At 36.5% G+C, this 22,234-nt stretch overlaps 1 protein-coding gene across 1 annotated transcript in view; it reads right to left on the reverse strand.

The window, feature by feature from the left end:
• The window catches only part of FAM117B (family with sequence similarity 117 member B), an 82,864-nt gene that overhangs the window by 23,237 nt on the left and 37,393 nt on the right, over nucleotides 1-22,234 (reverse strand). Inside the window, exon 2 of the mRNA XM_069468617.1 lies at nucleotides 6,619-6,770. Within this exon, the coding sequence (XP_069324718.1) occupies nucleotides 6,619-6,770 (152 nt within the window). The remainder of the gene's footprint in view (nucleotides 1-6,618; nucleotides 6,771-22,234) is intronic.

Genomic DNA, 22,234 nt, shown 5'->3' on the forward strand with positions numbered 1-22,234 from the left:
AATAGGAAACAAAATCAGACACCAATCACATGAGCCACAAAAATTCACATACTGAGACAAACCACCTATAAAGTAAATAAGCATAGAAGGTTAAGGAAGTTGGAAAGAGAATATCTTTCAAGTCAAAAGAATCCCAAATAATCCAATCACATATACCCATTACATTTTCTCCCCCTAAACTGGTATAGGCAGCAAATACAAAAGGCATTCTCTGGAAGTAGTTAGGTAGTTTAAATAAAATTAATAGAACTGCTACATAGGTAGATAATGCTGGGAATATAAATTAACATTTTTAGAAGGCAAACTGGTAAATGGTCAGACTAGAATCTTTAAAAGAACATGGGAGCAGGGGTATGGGAGCAAAGGTGGTGACAATATAGTTCTGTACAAACTCCAAAGCAGAAATGGCACAGTGTTACAGGCAATCACAATCAGGCTCATAGACCATCCCTGCTCCACCGGCACGCTGGAGCACTGTACCAGAAGGGCTCTGAGTCTATCTGAAACACACAGAATAAAGAATGACTGCCAAAGATAGAGGAAAAAAGAATGATACCACATTTTTGCTACCTTTGTCTAAAGTAATTGTAATGATAAATAACTCATGTACAGTAAAATCTTTTTTTTTTTTTTTTTTTTTTAGACAGAGTCTCACTCTGTTGCCCGGGCTAGAGTGCCCTGGCGTCAGCCTAGCTCATAGCAACCTCAAACTCCTGGGCTCAAGCAATCCTCCTGCCTCAGCCTCCCGAGTAGCTGGGACTACAGGCATGCACCACCATGCCCCGCTAATTTTTTTCTATATATATTTTTAGATGTCCATATAATTTCTTTCTATTTTTAGTAGAGACGGAGTCTCGCTCTTGCTCAGGCTGGTCTCAAACTCCTGAGCTCAAATGATCCGCCCACCTCGGCCTCCCAGAGTGCTAGGATTACAGGCGTGAGCCACCGAGCCCGGCCTTACAGTAAAATCTTAAAGTAAATCGTGAGGAGGGAGGTGAGGCAGGAGGTGATATTAACATCTTTAAAAACTTGTTCCCAGGTTCCTAACTTTTTGATGCTGCGTTTCTCTATATTTTCCAGAATCATCTTCTCCCATTCCCATCACTTCCCCCAGGAGCTGGGAAGGCCTGAGTAACACATAATTATTTCAAAATGAAGAAACCAGGGCTCAGAGTGGTGAAATGATAAAACTTGATAAAAGTCAACAGCAAATTTCTGGAAGCACCATTCCACAACATGAGATAAATTATTTCCATCATACTCTTTGTTGAAGCACTGTCTGAATCAGTAAATACCTGATAAGAAGTGCCCCAGGCCCCTAACCAGGGACAAAAATTGCTATTCAGTCTCAGCAATCTTTACCCTGAATTTTTTCAACATAATACTGCAGGAAGCCAACAGCAATTGATCAAATTCCACAGGAGATGAAACCTACATTCCATCCTTGTTTTAATGTGACAATAATTAAAGGTAATAATTTTAACAATGAACATTTATTGAATGTTTACTATGTGTCACTGTTTCGTGTTTTATATATTTTTCCTTCTTTAATGCCCAAAACCTTAGGAATAGGCAGTGCTATTTCCCCCATTTTACAAAGGGGAAACAGAGGCACAGAGATGTTAAGAAAGTGCCTGAACTCTAAAGCAGATATACAAATAGTCAATAAGCACATGAAAAGATGCTCAACACCATTAAGCATAGAGAGAAACACAAACAAAACATTGAGATGGCACTTCACACCTACTAGGATGACTATAATTTTTTAAAAGTAGAAAATAACAAGTGTTAGTGAAAATATGGAGAAACTGGAACCCTCATACATTGCTGGTGGGGATATAAAATGGTGCAAATGCTGTGGAAAAGCCAAACGTAGAATCATCACATGACCCAGCAAATGCCATTCCCAGGTATATATCAAAAGGAACTGAGAGCAGGGATACATACAAATATGTGCATGCCAACATTCACTGCAGCATTGTTCACAACAGCCAAAAGGTGGAAACAACCCAAATATCTATCACCAGATGAATGGATAAAGCAAAGGCGGTATATCTATACAATGGAATATTACTCATCTATTAAAAGAAATGAAGTTCTGATAACATGCTACAACATGGATGAACCTTGAAAACATTATGCTAAGTGAAATGAGTCAGATACAGGAGAAAAAATACTGTATGATTCCACTTAGATGAAATATTTAGAACAGGTAAATTCATAAAAACAGAAAGGAGAATAGTGGTTAAGTTACCAGGGGTTAGGGGTTAGGGGAAAGGAAGGATGAGGAGTTATAGGGTTTCTGTCTGGGGTGATGAAAAAGTTTTGGATATGGTAGCACTACCTGCACAGCATTGTGAATGTAATTAATGCCACTAAATTGTATACAGGCATACCTCGGAGATAACTGGGGGTTCAGTTCCAGATCACAACAATAAAGTAACTATCACAAAAAAACAAGTCATATGTATTTTTTTTTTGGTTTCCCAGTGCATATAAAAGTTATGTTTATAGTATAATATAGTCCCTTAAGTGTACAATAGCATTTTCTTAAAAATATACCTTAATTTAAAAATACTCCATTGATAAAAAATGCTAATGATCATCTGAGCCTTTAGTGAATTATAATCTTTTTGCTGGTGGAGGGTCTTGCCTTGATGTTAATGCCTGCTGACTGATCAGGGTGGTGGCTGCTGAAGAGTGGGGTGGCTGTAGCAATTTCTTAAAAAAAAAAAAAAAACAACAATGAAGTTTTTCAATTGATTCTTCCTTTCAAGAAGATTTCTCTGTAGCACTCTTCCACTAAGAATGGCATCCAGAATGGTGAATCCTTACCAGAAGATTTTCAGTTTACTTTGCCCAGATCCATCAGAGAAACCACTATCTATGGAAGCTATGGCCTTATGAAATATATTTATTAAATAATAAGACTTATAAGTCAAAATTACTCCTTGATCCATGAGCTACAGAATGGATGGTGTGTTAGCAGGCATGAAAACAACATTAATCTCTCTGCACATTTCCATCAGATGACCAGGTGCTTTGTTAATAAGCAGTAATATTTTAAAAGGAATCTTTTTTTCTGAGCAGGTCTCAAAAGTAGGCTTAAAATATTCAATAAACCATGCTATAAAACAGACGTGGTGTCATCCAGTCTTTTTTGTTCCATTTCTAGAGCACAGGCAGAATAGATTTAGCATAATTTTTACAGGTCCTAGGTTTTCGGAATGGTAAATGAGCGTTGGCTTCAACTTAAAGACATCAGCTGCATTAGCCCCTAATAAGAGAGTTGGTTTGTCCTTTGAAGCCAGGCATTGACTTGCCCTCTCTACCAATGATAGTCCTAAATGTCATGTTCTTCCAGTATAAGGCGGTTTCTTCCACACTGTAAATCTGTTGTTTAGTGTAGCCACCTTCATCAATGATGTCAGCCAGATCTTTTGGATAACTTGATACAGCTTCTCCGTTGCACTTGCTCCTTCACCTTTCACTTTTATGTTATGGAGACAGCTTCTTTCCTTAAACCTCATGAACCAACCCGTTAGCTTCAAACTTTTTTCCTGCATTATCCTTGCCCATCTCAGCCTTTATAAAATTGGACTCAGGGCCTTGCTCTGGATTAGGCTTTGGCTTAAGGGAATATTGTGGCTGGTTAGATCTTTCATACAAACCATTCAAATTTCTTCCATATCAGCAATAAAGCCATTTCACATTTTATTCATTTGTGTGTTCACTAAAGTAGTACTTTTTTTTTTTCCTAAATAAAGACAGGGTCTTGCTCTCTCACCCAGGCTGGAGGGCAGTGACACAATCATAGCTCACTGTCAGCTCAAATTCCTGGGCTCAAGCGATCCTCCCAACTCAGTCTCCTGAGTAGCTGGGACTACAGGCATGCACCACCATGCCCGGGTAATTTTTAAAAATTTTTTGTAGAGACGAAGTCTCACTATGTTGCCCAGGCTGGTCTCAAACTCCTGGCCTTCAAGCAATCCTCCTGGTCTAGGCCTCCCAAAGTGCTGGGATCACAGGGATTAGCCTCCACACCTGACCTGAAGTAGTAATTTTAATTTCTGTCAAGAACTTTTCCTTTGCATTCACAACTTGGCTGTTTGGTGCAAGAGGCCTAGATTTCAGCCAATCAACTTTCCATTACACCTTCCTAACTAAGCTTAATCATTTCTAGCTTTTGATTTAAAGTAAGACATGCAACTCTTCCTTTCACTAAACACTTAGAGGCCATTGAAAGGTTATTAATTGGTCTAATTTCAATATTGTTGTGTCTGAGGAGATAGGGAGGCTCAATGAAAGGGAGAGAGATGGGGGATAGCTAGTCATAGAGTAGTCACAGCACATATAACATTTATCATTTGCTATCTTATATGGGCATAGTTCGTGGTGCTTCAAAACAATTACAATAGTAGTATCAAAGATCATTGCTCACAGATCACCATAACAGATATAATAACCATGAAAAAGTCTGAAATACTATTAGAATTACCAAAATATGACACAGAGAACAAAGTGAGCCCGTGCTGTTGGAAAAGTGGCACCAACAGGCTTGCTCAACAGAGGATTGCCACAAACCTCCCATTTGTAAAAAATGAAGTATCTGTGAAGCACAATAAAGTGAAGCACAATAAAACAAAGCATGCATGCATTTTTAAATGGTCAAACTGGCAAATTTTATGCTTTATATATTTCATCGTAATTTTTGTAAGTTGATCTATCACAATTTAAAAATTTTATGTTTTTATGACAATTTTTAAAAGTTGACTGAATTAACTAGCATACGTAAGTTAAGAAAACACAGTATCTGCCAATAAGGATTTGAGAACTTCTGATTAATTGTGTTAGTGCCAAATTCACTTGCCAAATATGGGGGTCCACTATGCAACTGAAAGACTGGAGTGCCCAGTTACACTACATTATTCTTTAGGAGACTCTACACATGAGCTTTACAAACAGTATTAACAGCATGATTATAAATTCTCTTTGTATTTGTAACCTTAACATTCCCAATATCGTGGACATTTAGGAAAAGGTGAAGACAGTACAAGCTTTATACTTTATTTCAGTACAGTCAGAGGTACGTGATAGCAACGTGCTGAAAACACTTACTAAATTACTTCCACAGATCAAGGGGTTCCCAGTGGCTTGTATAATAGTATATTCTTAGTATTATGAATGTATTAGTATGTCTGAACCCACTGAATCTGAAACTGCAGGAGAAATAAAGAGTATTGTAGAAACGTTTAAAAAAATAAACTCATACAAATTTAAACGTGATGTGGATTAAGCAGAAAGCAACTAGAGACTGCACTCATTTTCCATATTATAAACTCAGCAAAATTACAGATTTTGAATAATCATAGAGTTCCAAACTCTAGTTAAAACAGTCACAATTTCAGAAAAGTTCATTACTTCTGATGAGTATGGACTCGTATGTTTTCATTTCTTTACTTGCCACTAGAATATAATCCTCAAAGTAATCTCAAATCCCAAGTATCTGTCCTAACAATATGACTCAATTTCAAGAGTATCAGAACAGAAAAAAAACTGAGCCCACCAAAAACACCTGGAATTTTAGAAACCAACATGCAAATCCAAAAACCACTCCACAGTGTGTTTACTTGGTTCTGTAAAAACACATTCTCTCAAAAAATGCTGGGATCAAAGAACTACCAGTAACGTAAATTTGAAGTCTAAATTGAGATGTACTTTAGCTAATGTTCAACAACCAATATAAAGAATCTTTTAAATCTTTAAATGCTTTTCATTGTTCACTAGCAATAAATCTGTAAACGTTCTACTCATTCACTCCTTTGCAAATATTCTTTGGGCATTTATTCTGTCAGGTACAGACAGTACTAAGTCCTGGAGATGGAAATACAGCAATGGACATGCCAAAACAGTTCCTACCCTCATGGGGCTTGAGTATAAGAAATATTAAATAATTACACCAATATTCAGTTAATTATAATTGTGATAAGTACTATAAAAGAAATTAAACTAAGATGCAGTCTTCAACTGACTGTATTAACTTGGATCTCAGCTTCTTCATCTGTAAAACTAGAAGGCAGATCTGAATGATTCCTTAAGATTCTTTTAAATTAAAAAAATCTTATAAATCTAAAAGCATAAAACTTTGCTTCCAGACTCCCTTTATCAGGACAGTTACATTTATAAACTCTATCAGCAAAGTAATATAGTCTTCATCTCCCAACCCACAAAGATTTTTCGCACAAAACATAAGGTTAGATGGTAAATAAAGTAATTCCTTACTGTTACAAATTTTTATGTTCAAATTCCATATATTGAATGTATTATGTTCTAGACTAACACATAAAGAACAAGCAGGAGAAAATTATGTCCATAAATTATCTGTATATATCAAAATTACTTTGGGATCTATTTAAAATACATATTCCCAAGCCCCAGCCAAGACCTACTACAGAGTATCTGGAAGTGAGGCCTGGGAATCTGAACTCCTGGATTAGCTCTTCAGGCAATTCTAATACACATTAATATTTCAAGAATTTGAACAGAGTAGAACAAATAATATTATGAAAAATGCCTTCAGAGTAAAACACTTTAGAGTAAGAACTATAATAAACCTACCTGTGTAGCTTTGTCCCTCATGCAAGGTGCAGCTTGCCCATGACTATCACGAGGCCAGTGGCCAGCAAGATACGGAGCAGCAAGAGTATCCAGGGAGGAAGTACGTCGGATAATACTGGAGGGACTTGAGGAAGGCTGTCGTGATTTGTCACCTAGATTTAAGACAAAAAAAATTATTAAAAAAAGAAATTAGGGGCCAGGTGCTGTGGCTCATGCCTGTAATCCAAGCACTTTGGGAGTACAAGGCCAGAGGATTGCTTGAGGCCAGGAGTTTGAGACCAACATAGCAAGACCCTGTCTCAATTTAAAAAAAAAAAAAAAAAAAAAAGAAAGAAAGAAAGATAGATTAGGAAGGAAACAAAGCAGAAACTAAGTTTTAAACTAAACAGAACGTTCTCCAACTTAAATAGAGTAGGCCCCTCATCCACGGGGTATACATTCCAAGACCCACAGTAGATGCCTGAAACCTCAGTACCAAATTCTATACATACTATGTGTTTTCCTATATGTATATACCTATGACAAAATTCAATTTATAAATTAGGAACAGCAAGAGATTAACAACAAATAATAATAAACTAGTACAATTGTAACAATATGTCAGCATCACTGCTTTTGCGCTTTGGGGCCATTAAGTAAAATAAAGGTTACTTAAACACAAGCATGGCAATACCACAACAGTTGATCTGATAATCAAGATAGCTACGAAGCAACTAACAGGTGGGAAACATACATAGCATGGATATGCTGGACAACAGAATGACTTACATCCCCCCAAAGCCGGGGGAGTGGGACAGTGAGAGATTTCATCACACTACTTAGAAGGCTGTACAAGGTATAACATAAAAATTGTTTATTTCTGGAATTTTTCCACTGAATCTTTTCAGGCTGAGGTTAACCATGAGTAACTAAAACTACAGAAAGTAAAACCATGGATAAGAAAGGAGGGGGACTACAGTATAAAAAATGAGCAATAAAAAGGAACAGGCTATTGATACAGACAACTTGGATGACTCTCCAGAGAATTATACTGAGTGAAAACAATCAATCCCACCCTAGACCTACCAAATCAAAATCCCTAGGCGTGGGCCCAGGAATTCTCTACAGAATTGACGTATCCCTAGTATCCAACAAATTTTTAGCTGGATCTCCTTTTTCTTTATAAATTAAACCTTTGCTTTTTATCTTTTAAGAACTATGAGGGCATAATGAAAATAAGACAGGAAGTTAAAAATCATGAGAAAATATAAAAAATTAGTGACAATCTTTCATGTGATTTGATATCAACAATTTAAAAGTAATACTGGCACTTAGTGGTTGTCCTATTTCAGACACCAACAGAAACCTTCACAGAGGACAGCGTATTAATGACACAACTGCCTCATGATAACTTAGTACCACCCCACAAAACCACTGGAAAGACAAACTAACACCTCACTCGTTGATCCCTTGCCTTTGAGATTATCCTACGAGATGCATAAACCAAATCAATTGAAAGAATCAACCATCAGCTTTGTAATGGGAGTAGGTTTAATTTCTGAGCAAATAAAAGGGGTATGTACCAATACATAAACATTAATTATAAGACATTCAATGTAAACTATTAATAGTAAAATAACATAACAATAAAGCAAATATAATATGTAATGTGAGGAAAGATGTATATTTAAAAGTAGCTGCTGCAGTAACTTTTTTTCACTATATAAGAAACTAAAACATTGTAAATATCATATTTCTAGTTAATAATGCAATAACTAATTAACATATTTCATTTATGAAAACTTAAATTTTGCAACAATGCAGGACAGCTTTTGATAAGTCAAAATAAACTTTAAGGCTGGGCATCATGGCTCATGCCTATAATCCTAGCACCCTGGGAGGCCTAAGCAGGAGGACTGCTTGAGGTCAGGAGTTCAAGATCAGTCTGAGCAGCGTAACAAGACCCCATCTCTACAGAAAAACAGAAAAATTAGCCGGGCATGGTGGCGGCGCATGCCTGTAGTCCCAGCTACTCAGGAAGCTGAGGCAGGAGGTTCACTTGAGCCCAGGAGTTTGAGGTTGCAGTAAGCTATGATGATGCCACTGCACTCTAGCCTGGGTGACACAGCAAGATCCTGTCTCGATAAACAAATAAATAAACTTTAAGTACCAATAAACATTGCACATGTGACTTAACAAATATAAAATAAATCTATGCATAATTTTCTGTTAGAAACAATTCTAACTAGCCTCATCCCTATAATTGCCAGTGAAAAGCAAAATGTTTTCTTAATAAATGGTCCACATTAAAACTATAATCAATATGCACAATCCTTTAAGATTAAGCCCCTAAATCTCAAAGTGGCATAAAAAAACTATTTGAAAATTAATGATCAAGTTAAGATTTTAATTATTTATAAAGACCACGTAAAAGGAACTGCAGAAAACAAAAACAAAATGTCCAAAATGAAAAGGTAATAGAATACATTTTGGAAGAGTCATACAATGTAATAATGATAGGCCATTCAAAAGAATAAACACATAGATGTACATGTTCTGGTCTAAAGAGTTATTCATGATAAACTAAGCAAAAAAAAAAAAACAAGTCCTCACACATTTACAAAAGGTATGATTCATCTTTTGTTTTGGAAAGTAATTAGATGTCTATAAAAGTGTGTTAGTACATTTACTTTAAGAATATGGAAAAATATGCACATAACTTTTAGGGAGACAGAATTATAGTTTTAATTTCTGACTTAGACATTTCTATAATGTTTAAATTTTTACAGGGAGTATACTGTCAGACAAAATATATGAAAACAATAGAAATTGAGAAAACCACCACACTAAGGATATCTATAACCAAGGCATCTCTAGCCAAAACCTAGACCACTATCCAAGCACCCACAAGCAAAGCCAAAGGTTCTTACTCAACATATGCTACAGACACATCCTTACAAGTATGGGGGGTGGGGAGGGCACCCATCTAAACAAAAGAAAACCCCAAATTAAGAAGTGACAGCTGCTCCAGATGAGAAGGAATCAGTGCAAGAGCTCTGGAAGTAAGAAAAATCAGAGCAAAAGGACAAACCCAAAGGGGAATACCAGCTCTCTAGCAACAGATACCAACCAAAATGAAAATACTGAAATGACAGGCAAAGAATTCCAAATATGGATTTTAAGGAAGCCTAATGAAATCCAAGAGAAAATGGAAAACCAGCTCAAAAAAACCCAGAAAAACAATTCAGGAAAGGAATGAAAAATTCACTAAAGAGATCGACATATTTTTTAAAAAACCAAATAGAACCTCTGTAAATGAAAAATTCATTTAACAAAATACAAAACACAGTGGAAAGTTTTAAGAATAAACTAGACCAAGCAGAAGAAAGAATCTCAGAGCATGAAGACAACTCTTTCAAATTAACTCAGTCAAAAATGAAAAACAAGGAATTAATAGAAATAAACAAAGCCTGCAAGAAATATGAGATTATGTAAAATGGCACATTTAGAATCACAGGCATCCCTGAGGGTGAAGAAGAAAATGTACAAGGGCTGGAAAACCTATCTGAGGAAATAATGGAGGAAAACTTCCCTTGGCATTGGTAGAGATTTAGACATCTAGGTACAAAAATCTCAAATGAACACCTGGGAGATTTTTGCAAAGAGGCAATCATCAAGACACATAGTCATCAGACTGGCCAAAGTCAACATGAAGGAGGAACTGCTGCAGGCCATAAGGAGAAAACATCAAGTAACTTACAAAGGAAAACTCATCAGGTTAACTGCAGACTTCTCAACAGAGACCTTACAAGCCAGAGGGATTGGGGCCCCATCTTCAGTCTTCTTAACCAGAACAACTGCCAGCCTAAAATTTGTGTCCTGCAAAACTAAGTTTCATATATGAAAGAGCAATAAAGACTTTTACAGACAAGCAAACACTGAGGAATTTGCCAAGATCAGACCTGCCCTGCAGGAAATATTCAGAACTACATTATACACAGAAGAGCACAATAGATACCCACCTACGTAAAAGCACCCTAAAGCTAAAAAGCTCAGAGCTCATATAAAACAATAGCACAAGAGGTAAAACAAAGCAATAAGGTATTACCCAACAGGATGAACAGAACAGCATCCCACACAGCAATTCTATCAATCAATGTGAACCGTCTGAATGCCCCACTCAAGAGACATACGCTGGCTGAATGGAAGGAAAAACACAACCCAAGTATATGCTGTCTCCAGAAAACACATCTAACCCACAAGGACTCATACAGACTCAAGGTCAAGGGATGGAAAAAAAAATATTCCATGCAAATGGAAACCAAAAGAAAGCAGGTGTAGCCATTTTCATATCAGATAAAATTCACTTTAAATCAACAATGGTGAAGAAAGACAAAGATGGTCATTACATACTAGTAAAGGGAGCAATTCAACAAGAAGACATAACAATCCTAAATATTTATATACCTAACACAGGAGTGCCCACATTCATAAAGCAAACTTTACTAGTCTAAGCAGAGATAAACACTAGCATCATAATTGTCAGGGACTTCAACACCCCACTGACAGAACTGGACAGATCATCCAAGCAGAAAATAAACAAAGAAACACTGGACTTAAATGGGACGCTAGAAGAAATGGGCCTAATGGACATTTACAGAACATTTTATCCAGAAACTACTGAATATACATTCTTCTCCTCAGCATATAGAACATGCTCCAAGATTTATCATATCTCAGGCAACAAAGCATGTCTCAACAAATTCAAAAACACAGAAATCATACCATATATCTTCTCAGACCACAGTGGAATAAAACTAGAAATCAACTCCAAGAGCAACACTCAATTCTACACAAAGTTATGGAAATTAAACAACCTGCTGCTGCACGATTACTGGGTCAATAATGAAATTAAAATGAAAATCAAAAGATTCCTTGAACTGAATGACAAAAGGGACGCAAGCTATCAAAATCTATGGGATTCAGCAAAAGCGGTCCTAAGGGGTAAACTCACAGCCTTAAATGCCAACATCAAAAAGACAGAAATATCACAAATTAACAATCTAATGACACATCTCAAGGAAACAGAAAAGGAAGAGAAAACCAAACCCAAAGCCAGCAGAAAAAAAGAAATAACTAAGGTCAGAGCAAAACTAAATGAAATGGGAAACAAAAAAACAATACAAAGGATCAATGAAACAAAAAGTTGGTTCTTAGAAAAGATAAACAAAATTGACAGACCTCTTGTTAGATTAATCAGGAACAGAGGAGAAAGGACCCCAATAAGCTCAATCAAAAAGAAAAAAAGAGATATTACCATTGATACCACAGAAATACAAAATACCATCTATAAATACTATGAAAATCTCTATGCACATAAACTCGAAAACTTAGAGAAAATGGAAAAATTTCTGAAAACACATACCCTCCCAAGACTCAACTGGGAAGAAATAAACTCCTGAACAGACCAATAATAAGCAGCAAGACTGATGCAGTAATAAAAAAAACTTCCAACAAAAAAAGCGCCAGACCAGATAGATTTACATCCAAATTCTACCAGACCTACAGAGAAGAGCTGGTACCCATATTGCAGAAATTATTCCATAATATCCAGAAGAAGGGAATTCTCCTAAATTCATTCTACAAAGCCAGTATCACTTTAATACCAAAACTAGGAAAGGACACAACAAAAAAGAAAACTACAGACCAATATCCCTTATGAATATAGATGCAAAAAACCTCAATAAAATACTGGCAAACAGAATTCAACAGCACATAAAAAAAAACACCAGCCATGAACAAATGGGCTTCATCCCAGGGATGCAAGGATGGTTCAACATACGTAAATCAATAAATGTGATTCACCACATAAACAGAGGCAAAAACAAAGGATATATGATTATCTCAACAGATGCAGAAAAAGCATTCAACAAAATTCAGCACTCTGTCATGATAAAAACCCTCAACAAACTAGCCATGGAAGGAACATATCTCAAAATTATAAAAGCGGCTGACCAAAATATCCACTAAAGAGTCCCTTCTCCGAGCTGTAAGGAGAAAGAAACAAGTAACTTACAAAGGAAAACCCATCAGAATTACGCCAGATTTCTCAGCTGAAACCTTACAAGCAAGAAGAGGTTGGGGCCCCATTTTCACGCTTCTGAAACAGAATAATGCCCAGCCTAGAATCTTGTACCCAGCTAAGCTAAGTTTTCTATACGAAGGAGAAATCAAGACATTCTCAGATAAACAAAGGTTGAGGGAATTCACCAAGACAAGACCAGCCCTCCAAGAAGTACTCAAAAGAGAATTACACACGGATCAGCACAAGAAAGATCCACGAATGTAAAACTACTCAAGAGCTAAAGATCAAATTCCAGATACCACAATGGCCCAGGAGAGAAAACATCACAATGAAGTTCTACCCAACAAGCTGAACAAAAAACTGTCTCACTTATCAGTTTTCTCAATAAATGTGAATGGCTTGAACTCCCCGCTCAAGAGACATAGACTGGCCCAATGGATAAAAAAACACAATCCAAGTATCTGCTGTCTTCAAGAAACTCACCTAACCTGCAAAGATGCATTTAGACTGAAAATAAAAGGATGGAAATCGATATTTCAAGCAAATGGTAACCAAAAGAAAGCTGGTGTGGCAATCTTAATTTCCAATAACTTAGCTTTCAAACCAACAAAAATAATAAAAGACAAAGATGGCTACTACATACTGATTAAAGGCACAATTCATCAAGAAGCCATGACTATACTCAATATATATCCACCCAACCTAGGTGCACCTAGATTCATAAAGCAAACCCTACTAGATCTGAACCAAATGATAGATAACAATACTGTAATAGCTGGAGACTTTAACACCCCACTGACAGTACAGGACAGATCCTCTAAACAGAAAATAAACAAAGACATAATGGACCTAAATAGAATGCTACAACAAATGGGCATGGCTGACATCTATAGGACATTCTACCCAAAGTCCACAGAATATACATTCTTCTCATCAGCTCACGGGACATTCTCTAAGATTGACCATGTCCTAGGACATAAATCAGGTCTTAAAAAATTCAAAAAAATAGAAATTATACCATGCATCTTCTCAGATCACAGCGGAATAAAAGTAACAATGATCACAAACAGAAACCCTCACTCTTACTCAAAGTCATGGAAGCTAAATAACTTTCTCCTGAATAATTATTCTATAAAAGAAGAAATCAAGATGGAAATCAAAAATTTCTTTGAATTAAATGACAATGGAGATACAACTTATCAAAATCTATGGGATGCAGCTAAAGCAGTCCTGAGAGGAAAATTCATATCCATAAATGCCTATATCAAAAAGACAGAAAACATGCAAATAGAAAACCTAACGAATAGACTCAAAGAGCTGGAGAAAGAAGAACAGAACGATCCCAAACCCAGCAGAAGGTGAGAAATTACTAAGATCAAATCAGAATTAAATGAAAAGGACAACAAAGAAACTATAAGGGAAATTAATAAAACAAAAAGTTGGTTCTTTGAAAAGATAAACAAAATAGACACACCCCTGGCTAGACTAACCAAGAACACAAAACTAAAATCTCTAATAACCTCCATTAGGAACATGAAAGGAGAAATCACAACCGATGCTACAGAGATTACAAGATATCATCTATGAATTCTACAAAAATCTTTATGCACACAAACTGGAGAATGTGGAGGAAATGGACAAATTTTTAGAAACACATAGTCTTCCCAGGCTCAACCACGAAGAAATAGAGTACCTGAACAGACCAATATCAAGAACTGAAATCGAAACAGCAATAAAAAACCTTCCCAAAAAGAAAAGCCCTGGTCCAGATGGGTTCACACCTGAATTTTACCATACATACAAAGAAGAACTGGTGCCCATCCTACATAAACTATTCTCCAATATTGAGAAGGATGGAATTCTCCCCAACACGTTCTACCAAGCCAATATAACATTGATACCAAAACCTGGAAAGGACGCAACAAAAATAGAGAACTACAGACCAATTTCCCTCATGAATATAGATGCAAAAATTTTCAATAAAATACTAGCAAATTGAATCCAAGTACTTATCAAAAAAGTAATCCACCACGACCAAGTGGGCTTCATCCCCGAGATGCAGGGGTGGTTCAACATACGTAAATCTATAAATGTAATTCACCATATAAATAGAAGCAAAAACAAAAACCATATGATACTCTCATTAGATCCAGAAAAAGCATTTGACAAAATTCAACACCCTTTTATGATAAAAACGCTTAACAAAATAGGCATTGATGGAACCTACCTAAAAATGATACAAGCCATATATGACAAACCCACAGCCAATATCATACTGAATGGGGAAAAACTGAAAGCACTCCCACTTAGAACTGGAACCAGACAGGGCTGCCCATTGTCTCCATTACTTTTCAACATAGTATTGGAAGTCCTTGCGAGAGCTATCAGGCAAGAGAGCAGAATCAAGGGAGTCCAAATAGGGAAGGAAGAGATCAAACTCTCACTTTTTGCTGATGATATGATGTTATATCTGGAAAACCCCCAGGATTCAACCATGAGACTCCTGGAATTGATTAACGAATATAGCAAAGTCTCAGGCTACAAAATTAATATACACAAATCAGAGGCATTTATATATGCCAATAACAGTCAATCGGAAAACCAAATTAAAGACTCAATACCCTTCAAAATAGCAACAAAGAAAATAAAATATCTAGGTATATACCTAACTAAAGAGGTAAAGGACCTCTATAAGGAAAACTATGAAACACTGAGAAAAGAAATAGCAGAACTTGCAAATAGATGGAAAAATATACCATGCTCGTGGATCGGAAGAATCAACATTGTTAAAATGTCTATACTACCCAAAGTGATCTACAGATTCAATGCAATCCCTATTAAATTACCAACATCATTCTTTACAGACATAGAGAAAATAATTATACACTTTGTATGGAATCAAAGAAGACCCCGTATAGCAAAAGCAATTTTAAGCAACAAAAACAAAATGGGAAGTATTAATTTGCCAGACCTCAAACTATACTACAAGGCCGTGGTTCTTAAAACAGCCTGGTATTGGCACAAGTACAGGGACACAGACCAGTGGAACACAACAGAAAATCCAAATATAGAACCATCCTCATATAGTCACCTAATTTTTGACAAAGCGGGAAAGAATATACTCTGGGGACAAGAATCCCTATTCAATAAATGGTGCTGGGAGAATTGGTTAGCCACTTGTAGAAGACTGAAACAGGACCCACAGCTTTCACCTCTCACAAAAATCAAATCACGGTGGATAACAGACTTAAACCTTAGGCGTGATACAATCAGAATTCTAGAAGAAAATGTAGGAAAGACTCTTACAGACATTGGCCTAGGCAAAGAATTTATGAAGACCCCCAAGGCAATCACAGCAGCAACAAAAATAAATGAATGGGACATGATTAAATTAAAAAGCTTCTGCACAGCCAAAGAAACAGTCAAGAGAATAAACAGACCACCTACAGAATGGGAAAAAATTTTTACATACTACACATCAGATAAAGGACTGATAACAAGAATCTATTTAGAACTCAGGAAAATCAGCAAGAAAAAATCAAGCAACCCTATCAAAAAGTGGGCAAATGACATGAATAGAAACTTCTCGAAAGAAGATATAAGAATGGCTAATAAACATGAAAAAATGCTCAACATCCCTAATCATCAGAGAAATGCAAATCAAAACCACAATGAGATATCACTTAACCCCAATGAGAATGGCCTTTATCAAAAAAACCCAAAACAACACATGTTGGCGTGGGTGTGGAGAGACAGGAACACTCATACACTGCTGGTGGGACTGCAAACTAGTGCAACCCCTGTGGAAAGCATTATGGAGGTATCTTAAACAGATTCAAGTAGACCTGCTATTTGACCCAGCAATCCCATTACTGGGCATATACCCAAAGGAAAAAAGGTCATTCTGTAACAAAGACACATGTACCCGAATGTTTATAGCAGCACAATTCACAATAGCAAAGATGTGGAAACAACCCAAATGCCCATCAATACATGATTGGATTAGTAAGCTGTGGTATATGTATACCATGGAATATTACTCAGCTATAAGGAATGATGAAGATACGACATCTCTATGGTTCTCCTGGAGAGAGTTGGAACCCATTATATTAAGTGAAGTATCCCAAGAATGGAAAAACAAGCATCACATGTACTCACCAGAAAATTGGTTTCCCTGATCATCACCTAAATACAAATCTGGGAACGACACCAATTGGATATCAGACTGCGGTGGGGGGTGGGGGAGGGGATGGGGGTATGCCTACACAATGAGTGCATTGCGCACCATTTGGGGAGTGGTAACACTTGAAGGTGCTGACTTGGGAAGGGGGGGTGGGGAAGGGAGGGATATATACCTCATGATGGGTGCAATGTGCACGACATGGGGAACAGACACGCCTGGAGCTCTGACTTGGGGGGAAAGGCGGTACAGGAGCAACGTATGTAACCTGCAATTCTGTATCCCCCATAACAAGATGAAATAAAAAAAAAAAAATTATAAAAGCCATATATAGGACAAACCCACAGCAAACTTCATACTGAATCGGGAAAAGTTGAAAATGTCCCCACTAAGAACTGGAACAAGACAAGGGTGCCCACTGTCACCACTTATATTCAACATAGTACTCGAAGTCCTAGCCAGAGCAATCAGACAAGAGAAAGAAATAAAGGGCATCCAAATCAGGAAAGAGGAGGTCAAACTATCGCTTTTTGTTGAATGGTATGATCTTATATCTAGAAAACCTCCAAGACTCCACCAAGAGACTCCTGGAATTGATAATTCAGCAAAGTCTCAGGTTACAAAATCGATGTACACAAATCAATAGCATTTCCATACACCAATAACAGTTAAGCTGAGAGTCAAATCAAAGACTCAATATCATTAATACCATTCACAATAGCTACAAAGAAAATAAAATACCTAGAAATATACTAAACCAAGGAGGTGAACAATCTCTACAAAGAGAACCATGAAACACTGAGGAAAGAAATCACAGATGAGATAAACAGATGAAAAAACATATCATGCTCGTGGATGGGTGGAATCAACGTTGTTAAAATGTTCATACTATCCAAAGCAATTTACAGATTCAATGCAATCCCCATCAAAACACCAATATCATATTTCACAGATGTAGAAGAATAATTCTAAGTTTGCTGGGAACCAGAAAAAAAGCCCAAATAGCCAAAACAATCTTATGCAAAATGAAAAAATCTGGAGGTATCACATTACCAGACTTCTAACTATACTACAAGGCTGCAGTATCCAAAACAGTATGGTATTGGCACAAAAATAGACACACAGACCAACCATCCACATACAGCCAACTGATCTTTGACAAAGCAAACAACAATATACACTGGGGAAAAGAAGCCCTATTCAATAAATGGTGCTGGGAAAACTGGATAGCCACATGCAGAAAAATGAAACAGGATCCATCTCTCATCACTCTCAAAAATTAATTCAAGATGGATAAAAGATGTAAATGTGAGGCATGAAACCATAAGAATTCTAGAAGAAAATGTAGGAAAAACTCTTCTAGATATCAGCGTAGGCAAAAAAATTTATGACTAAGACCCCAATGGTAATTAACAACAACAAAAATAAATAAATGGGGCTTGATTAACAAGCTTCTGCACAGCTAAAGAAATGATCAACAGAGCAAACAGACAACCTACAGAATGAGAGAAAATATTCATAAGCTAGAAAAATTCACTATTACTCTGGGACATTAAGCAAAAGATAGAATTCGTGTCCAGAGAAGTACAGTTTTGAAAACATGTTGATGTTGCTTATTCAGTTGCTTATGCATTTTCTGTAAGAATTTGTTGGAAACAATCAACAGAGCAACTAGACAACCTACAGAATGGGAGAAAATATTTGCAAGCTATACATCCAATAAAGGACTAATAACCAGAATCTACAAAGAACTCAAGCAAATCAGCAAGAAAAAAACAACCCCATTAAAAAGTGGGCAAAAGAATAGAAACTTTTCAAAAGAAGATAGACAAATGGCCAATAAACATGAAAAAAATGCTCAATGTCACTAATCATCAAGGAAATGCAAATTAAAACCACAATGAGATATCATCTTACCCCAGTTAGAATGGCTTTTATTAAAAAGTCCAAAAACAATTAATGCTGGCATGTATGCAAAGAGAAAGGAACACGCATACACCATTGGTGAGACTGCAAATTAGTACAACTTCTATGGAAAACAGTATGGAGATTCCTCAAAGAACTAAAAGGAGACCTACCATTTGATCCAGCAATCCCACTACTGGGTATATATCCAAAAGAAAAGAAGTCATTTTATCAAAAAGACACCTACACCCAAATGTTTGTTGCAGCACAATTCACAATTGCGAAGATGTGGAATCAACCCAAGTGTGCATCAATTCATGAGTGGATTAACAAAATGTGGTATATGTATACCACGGAATACCACTCAGCCATAAAAAAGGATGAATTAATGCCTTTTGCAACAATTTAGATAGAACTGGAGACCATTATCCTAAGTGAAGCATCCCAAGAATGGAAAAACAAACATCACATGTACTCGCTATTAAATTAGAACTAAGCGATGAGCACACATGTGCACAGAGGGAAGTAAAACTCAGTGAAAATCAATCAGGGGGCAACACAAGGAGGAAGGGATGGATGAAGACCTACCTAACAGGTATAATGAACACTGTCTGGGTGATGGGCACAGGCATAAGCCCTTACTCAAGCATTACAAAAGCGATACATGCAACCAAAAACATTTGTACCCCCAGAATATTTTGCAATTTAAAAAATTAATGAAGGAGGAAAAGTAATTAGATGTCTATAAAAGCGTGTTAGTACATTTACTTTAAAAATCTTGAAAATATGCACATAAACTTCTGGGTACAGAATTATAGTTTTAATTTCTAATTTAGGCGTTTCTATAATGTCTAAATTTTTATAAGGAGTATACTGTCAGAGAAAAAATATGAAAACAATAGAAACATTTTAAAAAGTTGTTGACTTTCTGAAATCATAAGATGCTTAAAAATATAAAAATGACTACATTAATTTTGGGACTTTTCATGGTTTATATCTGGGATTATATAGCCCACAAGGCCAAATCAGACCCACATCTATTTTTTATATGGCCAGCAAGCTAAAAATGGTTTGTACATTTTTAAATGTTTGGGAAAAAAATCAAAATATTCTGTGAAACATAAAATTTATATCAAATTCAAGTGTTCATAAAGTTTTATTGGAACACAGACATGCTCATTCATTTATGAACTGTCTACAGCTGCTTTTGTGCTACAATGCACAAATTATTATATATTATATAATTAAATATATGCAGCAAAGGCTTTATGTGGCCCTCTCATTGCTTCATACTACTGCCCATAACACCACAAATTATAGTGACAAAGTTACACCATGCATATTATTTATCTGGGTGAAAAATCATATTTGAAGATGATATGTAAAATTTCATTATAGATTAGCATTAACAGATGAGCATTTGCAATTGAACTGATGATATGGAACACCAACTCTGAATCAAAATTAGGTGAAATGTTATCCCTCTAAAAAGAATTCTCTATTCTCATTAGAACTGCATTACAAAAATGTATTAATTATTATATTTTGAAATTTCATCAATCAAAAATTTGTGAAAAATTCTTCTCTCTTGTTAAATTAGTACCTACACAGTATCTTTGACTTTGCCTCTTGGCCTGCAAAGTCTAAAAGTTTACTATTGGGCCCATTATAGGAAAAGTTTGCTGACCCCTGGTTTCTAGCATATGCCTTTATGTCTTGGTTTCTATGCTAGAGCACCTCTACCTCCATCTCTTTTTGGAGGGGAGAGGGCAAAAGGAAGGGGGTAAGTTTAGCTAATTTATGCTTAACTGAATATCAGAGGGGCTTTAAAAATATTAAACAAATATATGCATAAGATTATATTACAATGTTATTATTCTAGTTCTATTTGATGGCAAATATCTTGCTCTTCATAAGGCCATATATGTATGAAAACACTTTTTGACACCTTTCCAATTATATTATATTATTGTTTTAATAAAGGTTATTATATTATTATCATAATAAATAGCTACAAGTATAAAAGTCCAGTTGCTGGTTATGTGACCCACATAACAAAAGATTCAATTACACTAAGACAATAGTCACAGCAGCTGTGTTGCTGATAATCATAAAAGCTGCTTCAGATAGGCCTCAGATACATAATTTGCTTTCAAAATGGCACAGTTATGTCACTAAAACAATGCCTAATTGTTATAAATGCCAACAATCTCTCCACATACAGTCTTTCTTTTATAGTATATTTTGAGTCAACAGAACAGAAAATAAATGTAGTACAGACACATATGTTCAATAAAATACCCACATTAACTCTGACAAGTGAAAAGCAATAAATACACATATTCATGTACATTTATTGGGATATTGGAATAGTCACAAGAAGACTATTCTCAGCTATGGAGGAGAAAAGGCATATACACTATGTAAACTGGTATATATTCACTAAAATCAAGTTGCTAAAAGCTGTCTGGCACATTTCTTCCCTAATTGTGACCACTGTTGCTTCAGTTACCTACCACCAGTACACTAATCAAACGGAACTTACTAAGGGGTCAGATTTCATTTTACGGATTTTTAATTAAAAATCCAAGAGTGGATTTTTCAACAAGGCCTTTCAAGATCATCAGAATTATTCTTTCTTTCTTCTTTCCTTCCTTCCTTCCTCCCTCCCTCCCTCTATCTCTCTTTCTTTCTTTTAGAGACAGGGTCTTGCTCTGTCACCCAGACTAGAGTGCAGTGGCACAATCATAGCTCCCTGCATCCTCAAACTACTGGACTCAAGTGATCCTCCTGCCTCACCACCCAAGTAGCTAGGACCACAGGTGCGTGTTACTATGCCCAGCTAATTTTTAAATTTTTTGTAGAGACAAAGGTCTCACTATGTTGCTCAGGCTGGTTTTGAACTCCGGGCCTCAAATGATCCTCCTGTCTCGGCCTCCCAAAGTGCTAGGATTACAGATGTGAGCCACAATGCCTGGCAGATTATTTCTATAATGAAATGGAGACTAGGCCGGGCACGGTGGCTCACGCCTGTAATCCTAGCACTCTGGGAGGCCGAGGTGGGCGGATCGTTTGAGCTCAGGAGTTCGAGACAGCCTGAGCAAGAGCGAGACCCCATCTCTACTAAAAATAGAAAGAAATTATATGGACAGCTAAAAAATATATATAGAAAAAATTAGCCGGGCATGGTGGTGCATGCCTGTAGTCCCAGCTACTCGGGAGGCTGAGACAGGAGGATCGCTTGAGCTCAGGAGTTTGAGGTTGCTGTGAGCTAGGCTGACGCCATGGCACTCACTCTAGCCTGGGCAACAGAGTGAGACTCTGTCTCAAAAAAAAAAAAAAAAAAAAAGAAATGGAGACTAAATGAGTATACATATAAAAGTACTAAATATTTTGTTTTGAACTCCCTTCCTTTAACCTATTCATTTCAACATTTATTAGGGGCCTGTGAGCCAGTGCTAAGCCCT

Source organism: Eulemur rufifrons, chromosome 1, assembly GCF_041146395.1.
Source record: "Eulemur rufifrons isolate Redbay chromosome 1, OSU_ERuf_1, whole genome shotgun sequence".
Lineage (NCBI taxonomy): Eukaryota > Metazoa > Chordata > Mammalia > Primates > Lemuridae > Eulemur > Eulemur rufifrons.